At 38.9% G+C, this 18,186-nt stretch overlaps 1 protein-coding gene across 4 annotated transcripts; it reads left to right on the top strand.

Annotated features, from left to right (window-relative positions):
* The first annotated feature begins 463 nt into the window (after window positions 1-463).
* On the top strand, window positions 464-15,977 carry DCUN1D5 (defective in cullin neddylation 1 domain containing 5). 4 transcript variants are annotated; one of them, XM_032099261.1, is made up of 9 exons: window positions 464-868; window positions 1,328-1,369; window positions 3,471-3,553; window positions 6,090-6,160; window positions 6,588-6,679; window positions 11,520-11,628; window positions 11,723-11,827; window positions 12,675-12,777; window positions 13,522-15,977. In XM_032099261.1, the coding sequence occupies exons 1-9, from the start codon at window positions 789-791 to the stop codon at window positions 13,575-13,577; spliced, it is 741 nt and encodes a 246-aa protein (XP_031955152.1). In that variant the 5' UTR covers window positions 464-788; the 3' UTR covers window positions 13,578-15,977. The 4 variants fall into 4 exon arrangements, with proteins under 4 accessions (XP_031955152.1, XP_031955153.1, XP_031955154.1 ...); XM_032099262.1 differs by lacking the exon at window positions 1,328-1,369 and having other exon boundaries at window positions 487-868; window positions 13,522-15,966; XM_032099263.1 differs by lacking the exons at window positions 464-868; window positions 1,328-1,369 and adding an exon at window positions 1,391-1,551.
* The last annotated feature ends 2,209 nt before the right edge of the window (window positions 15,978-18,186 follow it).

The raw sequence follows: 18,186 nt of genomic DNA, 5'->3' as shown, positions 1-18,186 counted from the left end.
ACCGGGAGCACGGGCTCGTGGCTGCCCGTGGTTTCGCGGGCCAGTGCGGGCGTAGCGATGCGCGCCCCGCTCAGCGCTCCCGGCCGCTTCTCCAGAGCGTTTGTAAAGGGACACAGCGCATCCCGTCCCGCCCAGCAGTTGCCGCTGAACTCGGCCACCGCTCGCGCCTCTCGGCAGGCGGCTGCCCCAGCCCCACGCCCGCTTCCAGCGCTGACAGGAGACGACCGGCAGCTCCCCCCCCACGGTGCGGGCTGCGACCTCGCGGGTTCGAAGGGACTGGAAGGGCTGGCGTTTCCCCGTTTATTTCGCTGCGAACGCCGAGCTCTAACCAGCACCCCGACCCCCGCCAGAGCACGCGGCCCCGCGCGGCTCCCCCTCCGACCGGGAAACGCGCGCGGCAGCCCCGCCCTCCCGGGGGCGGGCCCGGCGCGGCCCCGCCCCGGCGGCGCTACCACTTCCTGCCCGGCTCCGTCTGTGTCCGGGTCGTTCTCGCCGTTCCCTCTGCAGCCGATACCGCCCGCGCTCGCTCCCGCCCCCGACGCGACGCCCGCTTCTGGGAACGGGGTGGCGGCGGCGGCGTCTGCCCGCGGCGAGCGGGGGGCGGCAGCGCCCGGTGGGACTGGGGAGGAGCAGCAGCAGCAGGAGCAGGGCGGAACGGGGTCTCCTCTCGTCTCCTCTCGTCTCCTCAACGCCGGTCTCGGGAGGCGGCGGCGGCCAGGGGAAGCCAGCCCGGGGGGGCCTCGGCTGCGGGCCCCGACATCGGGGCGGCCCCGCCCCGAGGCAGGACGATGCCGGTGAAGAAGAAGAGGAAGTCCTCGGGGGCGGCGGCGGCGGACGACACCAGCCTCAAGAAATGTAAACTCGGCAGGTACCGTCTCGCGGGGCGGCGGCCGGTGCCGGCGGTCACGTCCCGGGCGAGCGGCTGCGGGGCCGGGCCGCTCCTCCGCGGGCCCCGGGCCGCGGCCGCCGTGGGGCTTCCCGGGGCGGCGGGCGGGGTGAGGCCGTGCGCGGCCCGGCGGGCCCCGGCAGGGCCTCGGCCGTGCCGGGGGGCACGTCCCGGTGCAGGCGCGGGGCTCGCCGCGCCGGCCGCAGCGGCGGCGTGCGGCGTGCTCACGCCTCGGGGAGAAACGCCACGGAACGGCTCCCATTCCCGACTGGCTTTGCCTCTGGCTGTACTTCTAGGGCCAATTCTGGCATTTGTCCCCATATTCGTTCTATCTCCCTGGGGTAGGCGGCTCTCGTCACTTTAAGGTTGCGAGTACTCGGAGTGTCGGTGCTAAATCGTCCTTTCCTCTTTTTTTTTTTTTTCCTTTTTTTTTTTTTGCAGTGAATTGGAAGGATTGGTCAGCACACTGGAAAACAAGAGCAGGAAAGGTTTCTCTAATAAATACAGGAGTCTGAAGCATGTTGTTCATTAACTACTGTAAAAAGACCACTTTATGCCGTGATACCCAAAAGTTGCTATTAGAATGATGAGCCGTTAGTGCGGTGCAGCAGGAGCTTACAGTGTGGCTTCCCTGAAGTAACTGCCTGCTTCATCTATTAGACCCTGTTAAGTATGCCAGTAAAGCAGTAGTTACTACTAACGTCCTGAGGACATGAGGGCACAAAGGACTTGCAAAATCAACACTACGGGAATGGCTATTGCAAGAAATTGTGGTGTATGGCCTTTCTCATAGGCTGGCCAAGCTTGAGTTTAGAAGTACCCGGGCTCTTATTTTGTTATGACTGTTCATTCTGGGTAACTATTCCAGAGCTCACTTTCTGTGGTCATTGATGACCTTTTAGTTTCAGTCAGTTTATTCATTGCCTACAAATAACTGTTCTTGTGCCAGCATTATCCTCTATACAACTCTACTCCTTCGTGGTTCTCCCTCAAAGAATATTTGGAGGGAACACTTCTGTTTTCTCACACTTTATTTTGTATACTTAAAAAAGCTAAATTGTTCTGGTTTGTAATACCAACTTTCAGTTTCCTTGCTCATCTTAGCTCTTGTTTGCATGTGTTCAGTTTCAGTTTGTCTTTCTGGGACATTGTTAACCGAAATTTTATGATCTTAATTTCTTTTACTCAAAAAAAGTGTTTTAAAAAAAGTAGCTCAAGGAAAAAAAAAAAAAAAGAAAAAAACCTAGATTCTACAGGGAGCTAGTTGCTGGGCGAAAACTACGATGTAAGTGAGAGTTTGTGCTAGGTGATCAGAAAATGTTAGATACACAAGCATTTTTGGCATTATGTTCTTATACAGCAATTTATTGGTAATATTCTTTAGTAAAATCAGTGATTACAAGTAGATTTATGTCAATCTAGGGTGAAACCAATAAGCAGTAGCATACCGTATGACTGCCTCTTTCTGGTGACTTGTGTTCCTAATGCCAGTTGGATGGATGGATGAATGTTTGTAGGACACCTTTAATTCTAGCTTTCAGTACAGAAGGCTTCATCTTGGAGTGTTGCATTCTTTTCCAGTGAAGCTAAAAACGATGCATGGGAGATAAAGTTGTTCACCCCTCTCAGAACTCTTCTTCTCCTGACATTTTAATTTTAAAATTGCAATGTGGGAGCTGCATAATTTTAAATCCTATTATATGATTAGCTCTCACCTCATTGTTAGAAATAATCTTAGCTTGTTCTAAAAGTCTGTAATTTGTGTTTGAAAGGAGGATGCATTGGAAAGGTGCTGCAATGCCTTACTGACTAAAGATGCCTTTGTGTGGTTGGTGTTTTTACTGGAAGAAATTCTATGCATTCTTTTAATGAATGATGAATTAGGAAATTCACTTCCTAGGCAAACTGGGTTGTGTGTTACATAATGAAGACAATGATCTGGGGAAGCTGTGTGTGCTGAGCAGCTTCAGTCTTACCACAGATTGCACATTACTGTTCTGGTATATATACCAAATATCTACAGAAGTTGCAGATTCTTAGTTATACATATAATGTAAACAAATTGACCAAGTTTTTTTCCCAAATGAACTATAAATAGCCTGACTTTTAAGTATGTCAAACTCTGCAGCTCCTGTTGACCTTAATGGGATCTGTGCATACTCAGCACTCTTGAAGATCATGCTGCTTATTAGAGACCTAACTTTAAATGCCTGAACGTATAAATATAAGTAGATAATAAGGTATTTGAATTACTGAGGAGTGATAATTTGGCCATCTGTGTGGGGTTGGGTTTTTTTTTTTTGATTAATATCTACAAGATAACAGTAGTTCTGCATTTCAGAAAAAGTAATAGTTGCAATAAATTGAGCTATGAGATAGTTGTAATCTAAAGGTAGTTTTATGTTCCAACAAGAGTTGGGGATGACAGTTGCCCTTTATGAAATGCAGCATAACTGTAGATGTATATTGACCTCGTGAAACAATTTAAATAGATGATTAATAAATATGTTTTAATTTTTCCTGGTTTTCACATGTGCCATTAAAATAACACTGTTCGTCCCCGTGTTTCTATTTGCTATTGCAGATCACAACCATCTGGTAAAGTAATAAGTGGAGAGGAACATTTTTCAAGCAAAAAGTGCCTGGCTTGGTTTTATGAATATGCAGGTAATATGCAATGGATTAATGTTTAAAACTATATGGTTTTGCTTTAAATAAAGCAATACATCAAATACTACTTGCATTTTTCTTTTTTTGATGTTGATGTAGACATAAAAATATGTCCATATTTCCTTCCTTATAACATGCACTTGAATTAGTATAGCTTTTACTATTATTTTCTTGGTATTTATTCTTTTTGACTTATTTTTCCTTACTCTATGCTTTATAACTTTAAAGTGAAAGAACAGATGTTGAGCAGTACAGTTGAACCAGGATATACTGAGTGATTCTACTTCTTGCTTTGAAATTGTCAAGTAGAAATCAGGACATTGAGAGTGAATTCAGATTGATGTGTATGTATCTAACTGCGTCTTTTTTTGTAATCATTATGGAAGGCTAATGACATAGGCCATGATTTAAGCTTCTTGGGTTTCTATTTTACAAAACAAAATAATAGAGGTTTATACTGTTTTTCCATTTGAGAATTTGTACTAACATTTTTGATATTCTAAATAACAAATGTCTCATTCCAAAAATATTTGAAGTAGCCTCTTTCAAATAACTCAGGATTGCCATTGAATAGCTGCTTTCAGTGAATATGCAGTGTATTTTGCAGAATTTATTACACTATTACTGCTATGTATTAACCAAGTATATGGCTTCCAAACTCAGGATTTCTAAATTGTTATTGATTTCTTGTCTACTCACTACTTAATAGTCTATCATAACTGGTTGGTGATTAAAACTCATTAGTGGCCAGTTCTTAGTGTGGAGTGAGCTGCTGATTTATCTGCCAGCCATTGGTTTGAGTATATTTATCAGGACTGATATTTTCCTTGCAGTCTTTTCACAGCAATAAACTCCTCTTGTTTATAGTAATCTGCATTTTACTTCAGGTTTGAGGCATGCTCTTTTGGAGTAGAGTCTTTTCTAGGGAAACAATAATTCAAAGTTAATTTTCTTGTGATAAATATGTTTGCACGTACTTCAGACTTAATGTCTGTAAATTTTGTCTTTGTTGTTGAGTCAAGAATTGAATGTAGGAAGTTATACTTCGTTGGTTAACCAGTAATCAAAAAATGCCACATTTCCAGCATGAGATAGAATTCCAATTAAATTATACACAACAGGAGATAGAATATTTCCATTGGAAGATAAAACTATACACACACATATATATATGTGTGTGTGTATATGATTTCTGGACCAGAAACACTGATTCAAGCTTTTACTTGTCATTGCCGGTGAACCCTTGCATGTGTTTATCTTCATAACTTGTTGGGGTTTTTTAACAGTTTCTATCTGACACTGTTTGACCTTGCTTACCTAGCCAAAATGTCCTTTGCAATATTTTTCAAGAGGTAGGGGTTCATGATCTTAAATGTCAGTTGCATTTTATTTTCCAGTAAAAGTAGCCATTCTCAGTAGTTTTTATTGACAATGTTCCTATCTCATAGTGAGTAGTTACTCAAAGCACATTATCCAAACTCTTAAAGAGGCTTCTGCTTACACTAGCAGCAGATACAGTGGAGATAGGTATCATCAAGGACTCTCTGCCTATTATAAGTAGCAAAATTTGCCAAAAAGTTGTAAAATGGCATGTTGTTTTGGAAGACAAAACCTTTGCCTTTTACATGAGTTCATCCTCACTGAATGTTAATGTAATGATCCAAGACACATCAAAATACTGTGTTGACAAGCCTTTTTAATAATATTTGGCTGCCCAGTAGGAGTAATTTTTGGAACTTAGTCAAAATAACTGAAACCGGAGAGGGATTAGAGGAACAAAACGCCGTAGAGTATGTCCGTATGCACTCTTTAAATGCACTATTTTGCTGCATTTTAGAGACTTTTTTTGTGTTAAAATGGAGAAATTACAGCTTAACACTAGCTGTTGTGGTCCTAATCAAGCTGTTTTCATTGCAGTCCTAAAGCTTTTTCTGGTTTGTATATGGCTAACATGCTCAGCATTTCTTCAATTTATTGTTATCACTTTGTTTATATTACTCAGCTCATAAAACTAATCTTACGTTATTTGCAGATTCACCCTCTTCTGTGTTAGTGTAAACCCGTAACGTTAGCACCATCAAAAGAATAATATCTGTAATAGTAGCTCAGACAGAATTAGATTGGTTTTTTTATTGTTGATAAAATAGTTTTTCGAAGAACATTATTCATAAAGTAACTTCAGCAGAGAGTAATGGTACCCAAATTTTCTTAAAACAATTGACTGCCACAGTTATTGGAGTTGAGCTGCATCAATAGGAAGCTCACCGGAGTCTTTTGAAAATTCGGATACAAAACTAAAATGGCTTGTCTGCTATCATAGGAAGGCAGTGCACAGCACAAACATTCTGGTGTAGCACATAAGTGTCTACACAATTGTACTTGATAGAATAGTTCTAGCTTAAAAGCTATTTAATTGTGTAATTCAGTGTTTTTAGAAATACCTTGTGTGCAGTATAGCCTAATTATTGTGCATCACCGTTGTGAGCAGTGAATGTTACTTAGATTTCAATCTGGTGTGGTTTTTGCGTTGAAGGTCCTGATGAAGTTGTAGGCCCTGAAGGAATGGAAAAATTCTGTGAAGACATCGGTGTTGAACCTGAAAATGTAAGTTTCTTTCCTAGTGTTAATAACACCTAAGAGGAAATTAGATAAGGTTAAGTTCTGTGTAACACTCTTAACTCCACTAAGCAAAGAGTTTGTCATCTTCCTGCATGTAGGAGCTGCTCTAAGATACTTCAGCTGAATACATCAATTATATTTGGCTGGTGTGTGAGGTTTTTTGGGTGGGTTTTATTATAGTAATACTTCATTTTCAGAAATTGAAATTAAGGGGAAAATTGCATGTAGCTGAATTATTTAATGGTAACAAATATGAAGTGCAAGCATGTACCACAATTGCTAGAATGTTTGTATGCTTAAGAGTTTTATTCTTGGACATCAGTAAATCAGCCTTTTCTTACATACTGACTCCTTTTCCTCCCCTTGTTTTTCGCTTTTTTTTTTTTTTTTTTTTTTTTTTTGCTTCCCCTAGATTATTATGTTAGTTTTAGCCTGGAAACTAGAGGCTGAAAGCATGGGATTTTTTACCAAGGAAGAATGGTTAAAAGGAATGACCTCGTTACAGTAAGAGTGTTTTTACGTATCTAATAGAATGTTCTAATTTTTTGGTTGTACCTATAGCTTAACTACTCCTGCTTTATTTCTTGTATGTTGGAAGTAAGACACAAAAAAGCTTGCTTTTAGGTCTGGTCTTGGTCCACAACTGCAAAATTAATCCGATGAGTTCACTCAAAGGATTAAGTTATTGTCTAAACCTAGTTAAGTCAGGTTTTGGTGGCTTCCTTTTCTTGCGAAAATATGTTAAAATATCATTGTAGTTAGCAGACATAAATAAGTAGATGTGGAGATGCACATAAGCATATTTCAGCACTGATATTCTGGAAAGATTTTACTGATTTCTGAGCTTTATAGATGAGAACTGCATGGATAATAGTTTTGGCTATTAGTATTATTAGATGCATTCTTGCTCTTTCTGTTTGTATTTGAATTTTTGGTGTGTTAATACCCTTCCTAAAGAGATCGAATCTTACATTAAAGTAATCAGCTTTTTGTGAGGCTTAGTTCAGTTGTTACTTTTTGTTTGTTCTTTGTGTAACCACTTACGTATGGTACCTTAGTGTTTTAAGGGTGTCTTGTTATAACACTGCATTCAATATTAAAAATAGGGAGCTACTATTGCAGCTAGAGCACAGTAGGAAAGTGGGGTTGATTTTGCCCTGTCAGTTGTAGATTGGTTTGGGAAATTGTATCAGGCAGATACCCTCCAGTTACTCTAAACTATGGAGTAAGTGACTCTGGACTGACTCTCTTAACTCTTAATTGATGAGGCTTCTGATAGATGCCTTGATTATTTTGTAACTATCACCGGAAATTAAGTTAAGAGCTGGGATGATTAAATTGACTGAAATTCAGGATGACAGAGATTAAATTCTGGGTGCATGATTTTTCAGATGCGGTGAATGGGTATTGGTTGCTTATCTGAAGTACTTCGTTTTTATGCCCAAATAGAAGCTTTCAAGAGTTAGCCAATCTCACAGAATGCAAGCCCAAAGATGTATGAAATCAGGCACCTGTTCAGAGCCTATGTTTTAGATTTTGTTTCTAATAATTTGCTGTGACTGGAAGTCTTGTGGTTCTTTTCAGAACAGAGCTGGTCGTGCTGTAGTCTAATTGTGTTTAAGACTGAAAATGGAGTGCTGCTGTGTGTTTTTATAGAAACAGACTTGTGATGAGAGCGCTTGCCTAACCCTAAAGCAGTAAACCTGTTGTTCCCCTGTTGTTCTCTGATAAGCTGGCTATAGGCTAAGCAGCTGGATGAAGCAAAGACACTCACATAACACAACTCAAGATCCATTGGCTAAAAGATACGTGTGGGTTTTGGCTGGGTGTGAGTGAACAGCTCTGTGGCGCTTAGTTGCCAGCTGCTGTTAAACCATGATGAAAGAGAATATAAACCTGTAGACTTGTGCTGTTGTTGCTTACTAGGAACGGAGGATCATATTGTGGGGTTCCATCTGGAATGGGGTAATCTAGTTTCTCTTGAAAGGTTTGACAGAAGTTTGAAAGAAAAGGATTTTACACTTCAAATGATAAAATATTACTACATGCTTGCACAGCTTTTTTCTTTTTCCCCTTTTAAGTTTCACATGAAGAAATGAGATTGAAATGCATTAAAAGCCCAGAGTGTATTCTAGTCAGAGTTACATTATAGAATCCATATTTCAAAATACACGAAATGTCACACAAGGTAATGGCATGAGCAGGGTTGGGTGGAATTCAGCTCCATGGTAAGATACCTAAATGTTTGGTTTATATGCAAGAGCTGGATTTCTTAAACTCTTAACTGCAGTCTTTGGCGATCTAGTCAGCATAATGGAGCCTTGGAAGGTATCCAGTTTGCCCTAAGACCTAATGACTGGTCACCTGAATTGCTGTTAGATGTTGCTTGGCTAGTCCTGTATGAATGGTAACACCTGAATCTTAGGGCATCTGTATGTAATCTACAGTTAGATGGCAGCATTTGGGTGCCTGAATCTTGAAGTGACATTCTCTCTGCATGTTGTTTTGTAATACACTGGCGAAGTTTGTTGTTTAGAGGTGAGAAAAATAAGTGCATGGTAAGGTAGATGCTGTTAAAATTAAGGTGAATTGAGCCCTAACTAGCGTCTTATGAGACCTAAGCAACTTGGGCTGTGAGGTTTCCAGTATGTTGTGTAGGTAGGGTGAATTCTGCCACATATATGTGTGTGTGCATATACATATGTATGCAAGCTCTCCTCATAGCAGAGAGAATCAAGTACCTCTGCTAGGCAGTTTATTTCAGCTGCTTTAAATACCTCCTTAGGATGAAATATATATACTAACATTAAATACTTTTGGTTTAATGTTTGTATACATCTTACTGATTTTTCTTTCTGGTAAAAGACAAGCATATGTGAATAACTATGGAATATAAAACATTGGAATGTCTGAGTAGGAGTTAATGAATCATCTCTCTGTCCACGTTAGCTATGCCTCAAATAATCTCTCTACCTCAGTAGAAATTAAAATACATCTGCTTTGTGGTGCTAATTTAAATTTTGTTAAAAACGTGACATAGGGATGAGAAGAGAGTGTAGTAAGCTAATGTCTAATTTTGTTGATCTTAGGTAACATTATTTAATGCTGTCTTTCAGTAAAGACAGTTTGAGAAATCCCATCTTTTTCTAGTGTCTGTACAGGAGTTTAGTTTTAATTCACTTGTGCTAATTAGAAGGTTGTTCTGGTTGTTAGGAAGATTATTCTAAGTATGGGTGACCTCAGTCATCTATTTTATGGTGCAGCCACACAAGCAGCCGTATCTCTGTAAAAGAGGAGTTTGACAACTCCATGCCTCCTTTTGGGAAGAAGGTCAGTGGCTAGGTAGAGAAATGCCCTAAATGACTTTAACAGAGACGTGTCCCTGTATCAGGATCCAGAGGGTGGTGTTTGTCTGAGCATGATCCGTTTCGCTGTTTGGTTACAAATGCACTGACAATAAATTGCTCGGGAGTCTTGACACTTAATAACTGCACATGTTCATATCAACTTTTTCAAAATATTTAATTGTGCATTAAAATACACATAGCCAGTAGTATAGTAGACAATAACTGGCATTTTACTTCGCACTTAAATTTATGATTATTTGACTGATTTTAATGAAGTAGCTTGTAAGAAATTTAAGCATACTGAAACTTGTGTTTACCCATGGTATGGTGAATAATCTCTATCAAATTATTTTTAACAAAATATGTGGTAAACTCACTATAAATAGCTTATATATGTCACTAGTACACTAAAAACTTGAGCATTTAGGTAGATGTTAAATAGGTAGATTTGTCCTCAAATGTGTAGAACATTCTGTTGGAAGTATGAAGGTTGGAACATAGGAGAGATATGAATATAAAATGAGATGCCTTTCAAGCATAGCATAATGCTGTTTTAACAGTTAAATAGTAGAATTCAGACCAGTTAGATGGCTGAAGACAAAAAAAGTAATTTTATCTTTAGTTAAATTTACCAAAGCTCTTTTGACAAGAGTTCTTTTCAATTTATTGTATGATTTATTGCAGAATATATTAGTTCTGTCATCTGAATATGTAGCCTAATTAGCTAATAGTTTTATTTATTTAGCACCAATGTTGGCTAGGAGTCAGTGCTGCTTTAGGTAGATGCTGCCAGAGACAAGAAGTAATAAAAGGCTGATCCAGTTGGGATTGTTACATTTCTCTTGTCGCAGTCTGGGAGGGACAGACTTACAGGCAGCTGTGCACACAGGCTGGGAGATCTGAGGAACAGGAAGTATCAGCTGTGGCAGGTACAGCATCAAAGCACAGCATCTCAGCAACCTGCTGCAGTACCCCCGAAGGGCCCTTGCTGGGGCCTGTGTGACAAGTCCATGTGGAGCTGTTAGAGGTGCACGTGTATTCTCTGAGAGGCAGGCTGCCAAAAGGGGGACACGTGACCAAAGGAAATATTTATGTACATCTGCATTTCTGAAAGTATGCTTCTTCATGAAGGATAGAAGGCAAGGTAGATTATTTAATTTATTTGGTTTTAATCTTGGCAGCTTTTTTATAAGAATAAAATGTCATGTTATAATTGTTCTATTGAGTGAGTATTTTCTGGAGGATTAGCAAGGTTAAATTGCATTCTCCTTTGCCATTGTTGGTGAATCTAACCCATTTTCTATTTGGAAACAAAATTCCTTGCTGAGTAAAGTACAAGGAGATCTTTCTGCCAAAGGATTATTTTTGCTGAAGCTTTATCCTGTTGACTAGCAGACCTGTACATTCTCATACAGCCTTTGATTTTTCAGTTGAATAGCTAGTGACTAATTCAGGTGATTAAGGTTTTTTCAGAGCTTGCATTTATCAGTCATAAAACATGAGCAGACTAGTATGTTTTGCAGAGTGCCTGCTCAATCCTGCCATTTGTAAACTCTCACTTAAAAGCTACATGTTTAGGGTTTGCATTTTCCCGTTATTTCCAGCTGGATTTCACCCTTTAATGCACCCCTTTAGAAAATGTTTTCTTCAAATGTTCATAGTGATTGAAAGATAAGATACTGCTGGGTATGAATACAGATTGTAGAGTATGGAATAAAAAGGCTATTATTTTAGATGTGAAGCATACATACACTTTGTATTATTGTTGCTGATATATTTAAAACAACAAACTTGCTTACAGAAGCCAGCATTCATCATTTCAGTAAACTGCAAATGTGTTGAGCATGTTCAATATTAAATCAGTTTTGTAGTATTACTCCTGTGTATCTGATGATTGCATTTTGGTGATTTTAGTTTTTTATGTTTGCTGGCATTTTTTTCATTGCCTAAATGTTGTGTTTTGAACTTCTAATGTTTGGGGTTTTTTTTATTTTAAGGTGTGACTGTACAGAAAAATTACAGAGTAAATTTGACTTCTTACGGTCACAGTTGAATGACATTTCATCCTTTAAGAATATCTACAGATACGCCTTTGATTTTGCAAGGGTAAGACTGCTGAAATGTTAGGAAAGTTCTCACTTCTATTTATTCAAAAAGCTTGTGGTTGATTGGTTTCTGTGCTTTCTTTATTCAACCTTAGGAAAAAGACCAGCGAAGTCTTGATATTGATACTGCAAAGTCCATGTTAGCTCTTCTGCTTGGAAGAACTTGGCCACTGTTTTCAGTATTTTATCAATACCTGGAGGTACAAGTTTCCTTGACTTTGTGAATGATGACATAGTGGTTGGACTGTTCTGTGAGAATATTGTGTTTGTTTTACTCAAGAATGTATCTGTATTACTCCTCTTCGCTTGCTCAATGTGCTTATGAAACAGTGATGTTCTTGCATGCATCACACCCCCTTCCTCCATGTGCCCCACCCCCTTCTTGTATCAAAGGCAACTAAACTTCCATTTTAATTATACTGTAAAAATAAATTTAAAAGTAAGTAGTAGAGCCCCACCAGTGTCTTCAGCTGTGTCTGTACTGCATTTCACGTTCGCTTTTTGCAGATACAGTGTGTAGGTACCTTGATCTCTGGCTGTCTCTGGAAGACTTTGGTCAGCTCAGCTACAAGTGACTGATTAAAGTGAATGTGTGTAGGTTGCGGAACACATTAGGCTTGAGACTATTCCCTGGCTTCAAAACAGTACTAACACTGCAAAGTAGATGTCCTTATGATCATAATGTTTTGTACCCTGGAGAAAAGAAGATTTTTTTTTTTTTTAATAGTTCATTCTGGAAATATATCTGAGTTAGATATGCCCCGCTTCAGGGCAGGGCAAAGACACGCCAGTTCCCAGAGCTTAGCATGGTGACTTACTGATTTCCAGGTATTTTGATTCTGCTCTGACCTTTGAAGAAATCATTTTATGTAGTTTCATAACTATGAAATATGTTTGTGTGTAGTATTTTTAAAAATGGAAAATCAAGTAAATAATAGCCATTGTTACCTATTAAATTGTTTGTTAGGAGCTAATTGAAGATAAAATGAGATGCAGCAGTACCAAATGCAACTTGACATTTTAATATTTTGAAATTACTTTTCCTAGCAATCGAAGTATAGAGTTATGAACAAGGATCAGTGGTACAATGTACTAGAGTTCAGCAGGACTGTCCATGCAGATCTTAGCAACTATGATGAAGATGGTGCATGTAAGTATTCTTAATGTTTTGCTTATTCAAATATTAGCAGAGAATTTTAAGCATAAAACAAGTTTCTGTAACAGAAACAATACTGTAAGGTGTAAAATTGTTCTTCTCCAAAAATATATAGAAAACAGCCCTGATAACCATTCATCTTCAAACTGTAGATACTAATTGTTGTTAATAGTATGTTAGGGGTATAGTATGTCAGTAGTATGGTGGTGTTCTTGAGCCAGCTTGTATTCAGTGAGGATCTAGTGAAGGTGCTTGCTGCATGAAACTGTAGACTTGCAAGTAGAATTATAAACAGCAAACTCTCATTTTGTTCTAGTATGTAACAGACTGTAGCTTAACAATTTTTACCCTGCTGGTATTTGGGGCTGAACTCTCCACCAGTCGTGCTATGACTGAATTACCTAAGTCCCGTTTTCATCCATGTTCTAATTATTCACAATTTTGAAAACTTCAGGAACAAGGAATTAGTTGTGCTGATTTACAATATAAGATTATTTTTATGCTTTCCGTTCAGTTTGCTCCACCTGTCAGATATCAGGAACACTTTTTTCCATAATTCCATGTAGTGTTTTTTGTGCACTTTTTGTCATCCTTGGATTGGAATGATCATACTGATCTATGAGTATTTTACCATAGGATTGACATGGATGTTTCCTAGACCAGTAGTTTTAACCTCGTACTTTGAGAGATGTTTGAAAGACATTGACAAATGTAAATCCAAGTTTTGTCCATTTGCAGGGCCTGTACTTCTGGATGAGTTTGTTGAATGGCAGAAAGTTCGTCAAGCATCATAGCAAGAATTCAAAAGAAAATGCAAAAATTTTTTTTGGTGCCCGCCTGTACACAAAGTAATGAGAAAAAGAAAGGATTGCATTTTCATTCATAAGAAAGACTTTACAGTAATTTTTTTTTTCCTTTTTTAAGGAGACTTTCTTGTTACATGTGATATGGGCATTGAACCACACCTCTTCTGAGACTGAAAGTTGGAGTTCTTGTTTTGAGTCTTATGTTTATAGCATTTATTTCAGAACAATAAAGATTCAGATTTGTGACAAAGGCCTAAAAGTGAAGGATGTCCCTTGAATGTGAGTGTGGTGTCTATTTTTAAAACCAAATCTGTAAGATTATCTTTCTCAGAAGTGCCCTTTGCTTGAATTTTTGAAGACCTTAAAAATGCTTAATTGGCGCTGTTGCTTGCTGTTGGTATGATTGTCTTGTGTGGCAAATGTTAGAGTGACTGATTTTGGAAGCCCTGGGTGGGAGTGTGCTCATTTGGGTAGTAAGTATTGGTCATGGGTTGTGCCACAGTTTTCAGCTCCTTGTGGAGATAAAGGCCTTAAACTCCTACTATTGTTTTTTATTTCTTTGTTTATTCCCCACCCAGTGGCATGGCATTTAATGGCAGCCCCTTTCAAAGCAGGAGGGTGTAGAGCAAATGGCTCTATGTGCAGGATGGCTGAAAGCTTGTTGCCTGTACTTCAGATGCTGAACACAGATACTCTTTGGTACAGCAAGGCAGCTTCAGATTTTTACTGCTATTTAGACTTTTTGGATTGCTTTGTATAAAAGTGCGATTTATATTTTAAAAGGGAAAGCTGGGAAGACTTGTTTCAAGCTTTGCTTCTTATGTGTTTTATACTGGAGGCACGCATGACATGACTTTTTTTTCTCCCTGGATGGTTTTCATAATGTAAGTCAAGAAGCAGCTATTTAATCACCTACCTTTGACCAAGTAACAGGCTTTTTCTAACAGGATATTAATTGTCACCCTGTTACTCTGTGTTTTGAGTCTAATAACTACTGCCCTTTTAGGCATTCAGTATTCATGGCAACCTTTAAATACAGTAGAAGTTTCTCACTCTACTTTCCTGCCCAGGAGACCCAATGCCACCCTTGAGAAGGAAAGGGATTTTAATCAGTAAATGTGAAAAACCAAACCAGAATGAGAGAATGAAGCATTTGCAACTTCTACTTTATTATATAAAGTGTATAATACAGGCTGTGATAATGCCAGGAGTCTCAGTCAGTGATCAAGGCCTCAGTGTGCCAAATATTTCAACAGGTGAAATAAGAATAGACAACATAAACTAGGCATGACTTGAAGATCTTTGCCTCAGGGAAATTACTTCTGTTTTGCACATCCCTTAGCCAGGCTAACAAGCATTTTTCCTGTCTGTATTAAGGAAAGCTGTATTCCCAAGATGGTAATTTTTTTTTTTTTTAAGAAGGGCAAGAAAAAAAAAAGAAAAGGTGTGAGGATAAATAAGTGGTACCAACTAGTGGTGTGGGCCTGTGCTCTTGTCCTACTACCGAGGACCACACTTGCAGCTTACTTCCAGATCTGCTTGCTGTGGGCTGCCGGAAGCAGTGCAGTGGTGGGCCACGGGCTGTTCCGCAAGTCACCTTGATTTCACCCAAGTTAAAAAAGCAGTGGAGAAAAAAAAACCAATCATTGCGATACTTGGAAGATCACTGCTTGTACAATGACTAGTGTCTGTGTGCATGTAAACAGATGCACTACAGCTGCTCTAGATATTTTTTCACCTGTTTTACAGGAAGTACCTAATTTTAGACGTTGTGTAAGCTGTGGCATTTCTCTTCAATACATTACAAGTTGCCCATTTGCATTGCTGATAATTCTGATTTCACTCATAACAGAGTGCCTTTCATTTGGAAATTGCCCTACCCCACAGGAAAGTTTGTGCCAGGATGAGATTAATTTCAAGAGTCCTAAGACCTACTGGTACAGTAAGGTCCTAAGATGCACAGATAAACATGCACCACGTAACTGATGTCAAGGGATGTACTGCTGTATACTGTAACTCTTCAGGGATGCTGATTCTGAAATGACTTTAAAATTCACTACAATGACTCTCCTTGCATACTGTATTTAGTCCTCACTGAGGTGTTCTCTTTCCAAAAGTTTTGAAATGCTGGTCAGAAGAGAATCTTTTGTAGCTTGATTTTAAAAAATCCTTGGTTTTAGGTAACTGCAAACTGTTGTGAATTCAAACCATTTGGTCCTAGAGGATGGTATTAGAGTGTAAGAGTAGGAGTGATGCACCTACCAATCATGAGGTGGTCAAGTACTTGCCATTAAGGTGTAAGACACTATGTGATGTACCATTTGTATCTCTGTTAAGGTTTTATCAGTATTCCTATAATAAATCCATGTTTCAGGGATTTACAATGTGGCTGTGTGTGTGATTGAAAATTATCAGTTACTGTAAAACTTTGACTGGGGATGAATGTATTTAAACTGGTTAAAATAGTTTTTCAAATTTGAATAAAATAGAATTTTAAGTTATGGGTTTTTTGCTCAAAACTGCAATCAGGTGTATTGTTTCAATGTGAATTAATGGCTTGTGCAGTTTCATTGTGAACTGATCATATTTATTAGCTATGTTTTATTACATCATGTTACAGCTTATTGTGGATAGGTGCCAATAGCTGTTAACTTAGTTTTGTTTCAGTTTTTTAATTTTGTGCGTGTCCACATGTGAAAACTTGACTTCTGCTAAATGCGTGCTTTAGTCTTTAAACTTTAGTTTTTGTTTTGCTCAGGTGCATTTCAGTCTATTAAATTTTTTTTTAAAAGTTATACCTTATCTTTCAGTGTTCTAAGATGAAAGTTCACAGGTGAAATATGCTTCCAGAATGACAATTGAAGGTGAAATGTCTTCCAAAATTAAATCATAGGGGTGTCTATCTTAATGCTATAAATTTCACATTAATCTCACTTTCATGTCTTGGCATTAATTCTTCCTAACATAGTTAATTACTTCTCGTTTTCTTAGACAAATAACAGTTTTCAGTTTAAAATCTGAAAACATCCACCTATTCATGGAAAAAGCCATACTGGTTGATAGAATGTTGTATTTCTCCTGTGTAGAAATGTGATCCTGAATTAAATGGTTATGTGAGTTTGCCTGTGTCTTTAACTGTATATGTAGTTTTGATCCAATTTATCTTTACTGTTTAAATTAGCTTCTTAAATTCCTCTTAGATTCTTTACTAATGGATGTAATTTCACATTTCTATATAGCAGACTTCGAATTCAGCTTATGAGATTACCACGGACATCAGCCTGATACTATCTTGAGTAGCCCTAATGAGGGCCCTGTGGTCTCTGTGGCCTTTGTTCAGTTGTTTTTGGGGGTTTTTTTTGTATCTGTCAAAAGCTTTGAGCTGATACATTGATGCTGACTGCACAAAAATTCCAAAAGGGACCGTAAGTGTAATGCTTCTGATGTTTTGTTCATTTTTTGAGCTAGTGAACAGTTCTTTCAATGCACTATGTACAAACTTGTACAGGTTTAGCTTTGTTAAGTATGACGAATAAAATGGTATGTAATAGGGCAGAAAACTTTTTTGTCATGCTGCCTCTTAGTTTTTCCTTTTGTGTTTCTGTGTACGTGTAATTGTTCTTAAAATCGCTGAGAACTTAATTCTGGCAAGATGGATCAGTCTAATTGTTAAGTTAACCTTATTGAAGAATTTCTTTGCTTCTGTGTGTAGATTTAGGAAATAGAACTTTATCTCAACTGGGAGTAACAGCAAACACTATTCTTGATTATATCCCATGTTACTAGGTGCTGATAGGACATCATAATCTTGGAAATTAACCATCATTAATTATTCACTGAATGAACACTGTTCCAACAACCCATTGCAATGCATGTGAATGAAGAGAGAATGAGCTTTTCTGTGTTCCCCAGCCGCCTCCCTTCACTCTCCCCCAGCGTGTCTGTTTTTAGGAAAGGACTTGGTATTTCCTAATGTACTCTTCCATATGGTCTTTCAGAGCCCATAACAGAAAGGATCAAAGACAGCGTCCTGTCATATGTTTGAGTTAATGATACTGTTTTCCTTGCAGATGCCTCTTGTTCCACTCTTGAGACTTCCTAGTTAAGGTCTGATGCCAAACCTACCTCAGGACAGTCTTCCCTCCGTGTCTCTCAGACCTAAGGCAATGCCTGTTTGTTGTCTCCATGGTTCTGCTTTTATCTTGTTTTTGATAATGAAGTTCCTGATGCCCTCCTGAGCCAGTAGGAGTTTAGTGGTATATGCACAGCAGGCATCTCATATCTACAAGAGGTGGCCAGAGTTTTGTTACTTTATTACTCTTCTGTATTGTCATTCTTCCTGTATTTCTTTCTGTCTCTGTGAGAAAGAGCACTGAATTGATAGGTAGGTGCATTAAAGCCTGAATATGCACTGCAAGATTATGTAGCCGGTGTTATCTTAATTTTCATTTTAGTTTTAAGCCACTGCCAGGTGAGTCACCACCAGATTCTCAGCATCATCTGGATTCTAAACTTTAATCTTGTTCCTGTTTTTGTTCTAGTTAATCAGAGTATGACACACTCTGCATATTTGGATCTCCTTAGCTTTTTCCCCTGA

The sequence above is a fragment of the Corvus moneduloides genome, chromosome 2 (genome assembly GCF_009650955.1).
Source record: "Corvus moneduloides isolate bCorMon1 chromosome 2, bCorMon1.pri, whole genome shotgun sequence".
Classification (NCBI taxonomy): domain Eukaryota; kingdom Metazoa; phylum Chordata; class Aves; order Passeriformes; family Corvidae; genus Corvus; species Corvus moneduloides.
This window is presented reverse-complemented; position numbering and strand designations above follow the sequence as displayed.

Excerpts from the sequence above, each read along its gene's own strand:
- DCUN1D5 (XM_032099261.1), top strand. The coding sequence starts at position 789 with ATGCCGGTGAAGAAGAAGAGGAAGTCCTCGGGGGCGGCGGCGGCGGAC. Across the intron at positions 6,680-11,519 it reads AAAGGAATGACCTCGTTACA|GTGTGACTGTACAGAAAAAT; the intron begins GTAAGAGTGTTT and ends TTTTATTTTAAG. Across the intron at positions 11,828-12,674 it reads TATTTTATCAATACCTGGAG|CAATCGAAGTATAGAGTTAT; the intron begins GTACAAGTTTCC and ends TACTTTTCCTAG.